Consider the following 6,264-nt stretch of genomic DNA (forward strand, 5'->3'; position numbering starts at 1 on the left):
GCACGGCTCAGGTCTGTGGGTCAGGGGCAGCTTTCGGGGCGCTCGCAGCCGGGTCCTGCTCGCCGGCTGCCGGTGCTCCCATGGATGGGAGGGGGAAGAAGTTGTTTTCAGGGGAATGCCCAGAAGTTTTGAAAACCCCGTCCTTGGCGATTTGCATATTTCATGCAAACACTTGCCAGGGTTGGAATAGAGACGCGCTGCCTCGCCGGCCTTTGAAGTTTATTGAGCAAGCTGTCTCTGCACGGTGGGGGCAGGGGGGGCGGCTTCCAGGGCTCAGGGAAACAGCCCCATCCCGCAGCGAGCAGGCGGGGAGCTGCCAGCCCCAGCCCCAGCTATAAACTTTTTTATGAAGCTGAACAAACACGCTGCCGTGTAGCACGTGGGCTTCGGGGACAGGAAGCAAAGGGAGGGGTGGATAACAGCAGTTGGCTTTGGGCAGTGGAGAAAATGAAGGCTGTGGGATGCCTGTTCAGAAACCACGTTATACTGTCGGCGTAGTTTGCCTTCCAAGCGGGATGTGGGAGCAGTAACGGAGCTGACGGAGCTGCTTAGGATGCGGATGGCGTCACCTCCCATTTCCTTTTTCTCTCCCGTTTTCCTTTTCCCAGAAATCAGGGGAGCTGGTTGCTGTGAAGGTCTTTAATAACGCCAGCTACCTCCGGCCCCAGGAGGTCCAAATGAGAGAGTTCGAGATGCTGAGGAAGCTGAACCATAAAAACATTGTCAAGTTATTTGCTGTGGAGGAGATGGTAAGCGGGACCTCCGCTCGGAAACCCGCCATGCCGACTGGGCCAGTGACTCGGGGGAGCTGGTCGGAGCTGCGGGAGGGGAGCAGTGGTCCTGGGCTGCCTTCTCCTCCTCCCAGCTCCACACCAAGCCTCAGCCCAGCCCTTCAGCACTGGTGGCACTGGGTCACTGGGCTGGAGCACAGACGTGACCTGCTCTTGTCCCCTGGGCCAGGCACGTGGCACAGCGGGGACATTCTCCAACGTTGGTTTGTCCAAGCAGGAGAAAGCCAGGGACCCACCAACCAAGGGAGGGGACCTGGTCCTGCCTGGGGTGGGGACAGGCCCCCGGCTGGGACATGGGGCCAGGCAGCGATGCTGAGCGCTTTGTGAGCAGCCGAGCCCTCACGGCTGCTCCCCGCAGGGCAGCAGCAAGCAGAAGGTGCTGGTGATGGAGTACTGCTCGAGCGGCAGCTTGCTGAACGTGCTGGAAGACCCGGCGAACGCCTTCGGCTTGGCTGAGTCCGAGTTCCTCATCGTGCTGCAGTGCGTGGGTGAGTGTGGGGGGGGGTCCCTGCGCCCCCAGCCTGGGACGGGCGGCTGTCGGCCGTCGCAAGCACAGCCTGGGGCCGAGGAGCTGTGGGCTGGGGACCCTGTGGGCACCAGCCCTGGGCTATGGACGCAAGGGCTGGGCTGAGCGGTCAGTAATTGCAGCCCCGAGGGGGTGGGTTTGTGAGCTCCTGCTCACTGGGGGTTTTTCCTTGCAGACCTGCTCTGGGAAGCGGCCGTGGGATGTGGGAGCACGAGGGCGGTGGCCTACCTTCCGCTTGCTTGCCCTCTCTATTCCCCCCAGTCACGTTGGTCCCCATTTAAATCCAACCAGCCCTGGGGCTCATCCCCCCTCTGGCCCTTCTCATGTTCCTATGTTTAAACAAAACACGCTGGAGCAAAGTGCTCCAACCCCGCGCACAAACGCTGCCTCCCCCCTTGTGCCCAGTGGCAGGGATGAACCACCTCCGTGAGAACGGCGTTGTCCACAGGGACATCAAACCCGGCAACATCATGCGGCTGATGGGGGAAGACGGGCAGAGCATCTATAAACTGACGGATTTTGGGGCCGCCCGAGAGCTGGATGATGATGAAAAGTTTGTGTCCGTCTACGGGACGGAGGAATATCTCGTGAGTACAGCGTGTCACCAGTCTGGTGGCCCCTGGGGGCCATCCCTCCATTCAACCGGTCCCCATCCACCTGGTCCCCATCCCTCCACCCAACCGGTCCCCATCCACCTGGTCCCCATCCCTCCATCCAACTGGTCCCCATCCACCTGGTCCCCATCCCTCCATCCAACTGGTCCCCATCCAGCTGGTCCCCATCCAGCTGGTCCCCATCCCTCCATCCGACAGCTGGGCAGCTTGTAGAGAGCAGCAGTGACCTGGAGAGCCGCATCTCAAAGGGGCCACATTTTTTTGAAGGCGGGGGGACACACACATATTTTTTTGGAGGATCCGGCAGTAGTAGAAGAGACCAAAGCGAGCAGTTTTCAGTCCCAGCGCCCAAGGCTCATCGCCCACTGCAAACCCGCTGGGCACGTTGCCAGTGCTGCTCTCTGCTTCATCCCCGCAGCACCCAGACATGTACGAGCGAGCGGTCCTGCGCAAGCCACAGCAGAAGGCGTACGGCGTCACCGTCGACCTCTGGAGCATTGGTGTCACCTTCTACCACGCTGCCACCGGCAGTCTCCCCTTCGTCCCCTTTGGGGGACCTCGCAAGAACAAGGAGATCATGTAGGTGCCCCAGCTGGTTGGGAGGACTGGGTGCTGCTTTGTGGGGAGCTGGGACCGTGGCTGGTGGCCCTGGGGGGCTGCAGGGCAACCTGGCTGTGGCTTGGTGCGTGCCAGCAGCACCGCGTGTCTATGAGCTGTAGTTTGCTGCTCACTTAGTCCCATAGCGCCTAGAAAGCCCTGAAATGTAGATCCCGTACTCTGCGCTATGGAGAGCGTGCATGTGCAGTGCGGTAAAGGATTTGTGCTCCATTTGCCACATTTGCCCTCAAAATGCATCCTCGTGACTTTGTGGCTAAACAGCTGGAAGAGGAGGCAGGGTTAATGCTTGCCTGAAACTTTTTCACTGTTTCTTGAAGTATTTTCCCCCTGTGCAATTTTTTCTTTCTGTGTCTTTCCCAGCCCATCCATGTTCTGCCCTTTCCCCTTTGCTGAACCCGCGGGATGTAGTACCCAAACAGAGGACGCTTGGCTCATTTCACCTGTGAGCAATTTCCTTTTAACAGGTATAAAATTACCACTGAGAAGCCTCCCGGAGCCATTGCCGGGGTGCAGAGGCAGGAGAATGGGAGCATCGAGTGGAGCTACGAGCTGCCCGTCACCTGCCAGCTCTCCGCGTGAGTGTCCCTTGCCAGGCTCGGCTCTGGCTGCGGGTCTCCTGTCCTGGCACCACGGCTGGAGAGGGCATCCCACCTCAGATGGCTCAGGACATTTTTTAATGAGGCAGATGAGCTTTTCATCTGCAGGTGTCCCAGCTCTCAGACCAGGTCTTTGCTTTACAGCTGGGACAAGGGGGTGTGAGACGGGGCAGTGGCTCTGTCAGTACAGGAGCTCCGCTGCAGAAGATGGGCTGTGCCTCTTCCCAACCCATGGGCCACCGTGTTTATGGCTCAGGGTTATGCCAGACTGGGCAACCATCTCCTCTTCTGCTGCTGCAGGGGGCTGAAGGACCAGCTGATACCCATTTTGGCTAACATCCTGGAGGTGGATCAGGAGAAATGTTGGGGATTTGACCAGTTTTTCGCAGAAACCAATGACATTTTGCACAGGATTGTGGTTGATGTCTTCTCCCTGCAGCAGGCTTCCTTGCATCGCATCTACATCCACGCCTACAACACGTAAGGATGCCAAGGCTGTGTTAAAAGCGAATTTGGGTGTGGAGCTCAGGAGCCTCAGCCCCTCGTTTCAGTAGGTGAACTGAGGGGGAGTGCCCGTTCCCTTTGCACTGTGGTTAAGCCAAGTTAAAACAAAGCCGGCCCAAACCTTTGCTGGGGAGTGCACTAAGTGGGAGCTGTCGGCTCCTGGCATGGTATTAATAACACAGAGAGCCCAGGAAGGTTGTCCAAGGGGCTCTGCTGACCCTCTGGGGTGTTTTGCTGTGAGAAGAGAGAGGCAGGCTGTTAGAGATGGAAATCTGAGCGCTCGCCTCCTTGCTTATTCCCCATCCTTTTGTTTCTTTTTCATTTCAGTACCACCAAGTTTTTAGACGCTGTCTTCAAGCAAACAAATATAGTCCCTCACCATCAAGAATATTTCTTTGAAGGTCATCTGTATGAGTTGGATCCTAATCTACAAGCTCATAATTTCTGCAAAACCACAGAGCACAACCCTCTGACCTTGCTGAGCTCCGCTGAGCAACCAGAAGACGTGGTAGGAGTCAGATACAGAGACCGTGAGTACCGTGGGCTTGGAGATGCCTCACGGCATGCATCTGGGGATGGGGTGGGGGCCACAAGAGAGATTTGCTGAAATTATTATCCTAATCAACTCCAATGCACTGCAGGAGGTAGAGGGGTTGTGATGCTGGAGCAGGATTAGGAGGTTTCAGGGTCAGTTTTCCCCTGCCATGTGCTCTTGCTCTGTAGCCACCCACCAGGCCAGGCTTTGCTGGTGTTTCATGCCTTTGTCCACATTTCCAAAATATCTTGGAGAGCTGCACTGAGCCCCCAGCATTGCAGCTGCTCCTGGGCCTGAAATCCTGAGCAGCTGCAGGGTTTGCTTCGGTGGGCATGGGACATCGCCGTGGGTCTGCAGCCGCAGCTCGGGGGCTCCGGGCTGGCTCCCCCAAAGCACTGTGACCGCTGTCTGTCTTTCCAGCGGCACTTGAGTTTCCCAAGTTTGTCCCCAAGGTGGATGTGGTGGCCGATTGCAGCGCAGCCAAGGTAGGTGGGGGTGCCCGGGCAGCCCCCGGGGGAGCCCCGGCAGTGGAGGTGCAGCCCCCGGCACTGCCCTTTGCTTTCCAGAGTGCGGTGGGTGCCGCGCACCAGACGCTGCGGATCGCCCAGGCCCTGCGGCGCTGCCGGGAGCTGCTGGTGAGAGGTCTCCACTGGGTGATGTGAGTGCCGGAGCCACCGCGGTTGCAGGCGGCGGTGGGGGGGGGGCGGGACCCCCTCCCTTCCCAGCACTGCGAGCTTTGTGTGTTAAGAGTGAAACTGCTCGGGGTTTTCCAGCCTCTTCCAGGCAGTGCAGCACCACTGGGTACCCTCACGGGGTACTGGGAGGGAGCACGGCACGGTGTCCTGTACAAGGGACACTATGGGGGACGCGTGTGCCAGGCTGCGAGGGGCCTGGACCCAGATAAGGACCTGTAGGGAATTACCACTCGGTGATGTGAGGATGCTCCTGCCCCCACTTGTTACTTTTAAGTCACTTTTTTAGGTTTGGGAGATGCTGAGGAAAACAGCACTGTTGTTATTACTATTAATATTATTAAAGCTCTTCTCCCAGGTAATGGGTGATGGGACGAGGGGAAACGGCCTCAGGTTGTGCCAGGGCAGGGTTAGGTTGGATATTGGGAAAAATTCCTTCCCCAAAGGGCTGTCAGGCACGGGAAGGGGCTGCCCAGGGAAGGGGTCGAGTCCCCTGGGGGGATTTAAAAGCCAGGCTAGACGTGGTGCTTAGGGCCAGGGTTTGGGGGTGGGATGGCAGGGGTAGGGGAATGGTTGGGCTGGGGGAGCTTAAAGGGCTTTTCCAACCCAAACAGTTCTGTGATTCTATGATTATCATTGCGTATTTTCACTGCCCTCCCTGTGTCCCTTGGGGCAGGAGCCTCCTGTGCAGTGGCAGGACAGCACCCAGTGGGCAAGCCCCCTCCTGCCCAGAGCTGCCCCCAGCTTTACGTGCCTCCAGCCCCCCATTTTTTCATAGGCAGCCAGAGAGGAGGCACCGGCTCCATCCTAACCCCCCCGCCGCACATGTGTGGCCCTGGGATGGAGGTCGGGCTGCCGGGGAGCACGCGTTGGACGGGCTGTTTTCTCTCTTGGCAGCGGGAACCTGAAAACGGAGTGCTCGAGGATTTTGGAGCAGAGGAGAGGGGCGCTCTCGGTGCTCAGCTGCCTGCAGCTCACTGAGGTGAAGACCCGCGTGCTGTAAGTGTGGCTCTGCAGCCGCGGGGATGCGGGCGCTGGGCTGCGCCAGGCACTGGCGGTGCCCTGGGGCTGCTGCTGATAAGATATGGGACTCTTAAAGGTGCCTGATTAATCAGAAATAAGTAAAGTTCCAGGCATAAGCTGGTAGCTGGAAGGTAAGAGGCTTTTTCACTGTATGTGGAGGCTGCAGCAAACAAGCCACCCTGGCTGTTTCTCCCTCTTTGCTTCAGTTTTTAGTGATCAATCCCCCGCTTCATGGGAGCCCAGAATTAGTCCTTGCTCCCCGGCTCCTGATCCATCGTTTTGAGACTGTTACAGCCCATGAGCTACAGAGCCAGCGCGAGGCGGCGGCAGCGCTGCTGCTGCCAGCTTGTGGGAAAGGGAAAAAA

The 6,264-nt window shown here is 58.3% G+C and overlaps 1 protein-coding gene across 3 annotated transcripts in view; it reads left to right on the forward strand.

Annotated features, from left to right (window-relative positions):
• The first annotated feature begins 552 nt into the window (after nt 1–552).
• Nucleotides 553–6,264, forward strand: part of IKBKE (inhibitor of nuclear factor kappa B kinase subunit epsilon) — a 12,604-nt gene continuing 6,892 nt past the window's right edge. The window contains exons 1-10 of one of the 3 annotated variants that reach the window (XM_009647873.2): nt 553–749; nt 1,150–1,279; nt 1,723–1,904; nt 2,350–2,510; nt 3,014–3,124; nt 3,446–3,625; nt 3,977–4,179; nt 4,605–4,669; nt 4,751–4,842; nt 5,774–5,875. In XM_009647873.2, the coding sequence (XP_009646168.1) occupies nt 678–749; nt 1,150–1,279; nt 1,723–1,904; nt 2,350–2,510; nt 3,014–3,124; nt 3,446–3,625; nt 3,977–4,179; nt 4,605–4,669; nt 4,751–4,842; nt 5,774–5,875 (1,298 nt within the window). In that variant the 5' untranslated portion in view covers nt 553–677. Of the gene's footprint in view, nt 750–1,149; nt 1,280–1,722; nt 1,905–2,349; nt 2,511–3,013; nt 3,125–3,445; nt 3,626–3,976; nt 4,180–4,604; nt 4,670–4,750; nt 4,843–5,773; nt 5,876–6,264 lie in introns of those variants that run through there. The other 2 variants (XM_035901577.1, XM_035901633.1) reach the window with 2 other exon arrangements.

The sequence above is a fragment of the Egretta garzetta genome, unplaced genomic scaffold (assembly GCF_000687185.1).
Source record: "Egretta garzetta isolate BGI_Z169 unplaced genomic scaffold, ASM68718v1 scaffold640, whole genome shotgun sequence".
In the NCBI taxonomy this organism is placed as follows: domain Eukaryota; kingdom Metazoa; phylum Chordata; class Aves; order Pelecaniformes; family Ardeidae; genus Egretta; species Egretta garzetta.